This window comes from Cyprinodon variegatus, unplaced genomic scaffold, assembly GCF_000732505.1.
Source record: "Cyprinodon variegatus isolate N-32 unplaced genomic scaffold, C_variegatus-1.0 Scaffold804, whole genome shotgun sequence".
NCBI lineage: Eukaryota > Metazoa > Chordata > Actinopteri > Cyprinodontiformes > Cyprinodontidae > Cyprinodon > Cyprinodon variegatus.
This window is the reverse complement of record NW_015151257.1, coordinates 200492-201844: the sequence shown is the minus strand read 5'-3', so window position 1 is coordinate 201844 and position 1353 is coordinate 200492. Positions and strand designations below refer to the sequence as shown.

At 44.0% G+C, this 1353-nt stretch overlaps 1 protein-coding gene across 1 annotated transcript in view; it reads right to left on the bottom strand.

Annotated features, from left to right (window-relative positions):
* Positions 1 to 483: 483 nt before the first annotated feature.
* Positions 484 to 1353, bottom strand: part of LOC107098724 (high affinity cGMP-specific 3',5'-cyclic phosphodiesterase 9A-like) — an 11269-nt gene continuing 10399 nt past the window's right edge. The window contains exons 13-14 of the mRNA XM_015396543.1: positions 941 to 1087; positions 484 to 867 (exon numbers count right to left, since the gene is read on the bottom strand). Coding sequence (XP_015252029.1) covers positions 673 to 867; positions 941 to 1087 — 342 coding nt within the window. The 3' untranslated portion in view covers positions 484 to 672. The remainder of the gene's footprint in view (positions 868 to 940; positions 1088 to 1353) is intronic.

Here is a 1353-nt window from a genome sequence, read left to right as displayed (position 1 = left end):
TGGGGGCCTCCTGCTCCTGTCCTTTAAGGAACGAATCGTTCTAACCCAGATTGTTCTGCTGGAGAAACAGAAACCTCACAGCTTGTAGTGAGTTTCATCAAGGTCATGAAAAGCAAACCTTCTCAGTGTGATCGTTGCTCCAGCAGTCGGGCTTCCTGAGCTGCGTCTGAATGAAGGACGGCTGGAACCAAAGCAGAGGAAACCAAACACAGAAGATCAGCAGATGATGGAAAGTTCTTTAATATTTATCACACAGCAGAGCATCAGAAAAAATCCACCAGGATTCAGCTGAGAGGTTCAAAACAACATTTATTACTTCTACTAGTACTACAGTACTATAGTACTAATAGTACTTTATAAAGTACTTTATAACAACCAGAAAAAGTTTAAAATATAAAGTAAAGAACAGATGTTAAAGACAATAAGATCAATAAAGTAAAAACAAAGAAATGTAATAAAACAGTTTTTAAGTATTTTGCTCCTCTGATAAATTAACAGATTATTGAAAAAACAGCTTTATTGAATTAATCTAAACAGGTTTTAATCTGGATTGAAATCCAGTTTTCTGAGGTTCCTATTGGGAAGCAGATCTTTGGGGGTTCAGGTGAACCACCCACCCTGAAGACGCCAGCAGATGATAGAAGATGAATAAAATCAAACTGATGATGGAGCTTAGATCCCGCTGACGTCGGTCCGTGGTGTTCGCCGTGGGTCACTGGGTTTCTGGTTCTGGGGTTTCTGGTCCAGGTTCTGTCTGGCTTCAGGGGCCTCCTGGTTCTGGGCCCAGTTCTGTTTCTCTTTGTCCAAAGCTTTCTCCATCTCAGTGTAATAGTCCAGGGCTTTCCTCACAGGGTCGATGATGTGATGCTGCGGGACAGATGAAGACCGCTCAGTGTTTTGATCTCCTGGCTGCTGCATTAAAGCTGTATTATTGAATTACCTCCAGGCAGGGGAACAGGTTGGCGAGCTCCACGAAAAGCGGCAGAAGGACGAATCGGATGAAGCCGATTTGAGACGAAGGTTTGGTGACTTTGTCTCTGTCCATGAAGGGGCTGACCGGAAGACCTTCCAACTTCTCTACGTCACTCTGAGGACAAAAAGTCTTAGTTTAGACTGCAGCTCAGGACATGATTCAGTTAAATCCAGCTGATCCCAGTGGATTCCAACTGATTCCAGCTGTTTCCGGTGGATTCCAACTAATTCCAGCTGATTCCAGCTGATCCCAGTGGATTCCAACTGATTCCAGCTGATTCTAGTGGATTCCAACTGTTTCCAGTGGATTCCAGCTGATTCCAGCTGATCCCAGCTGTTTCCAGTGGATTCCAACTGATTCCAGCTGATTCTAGTGGATTC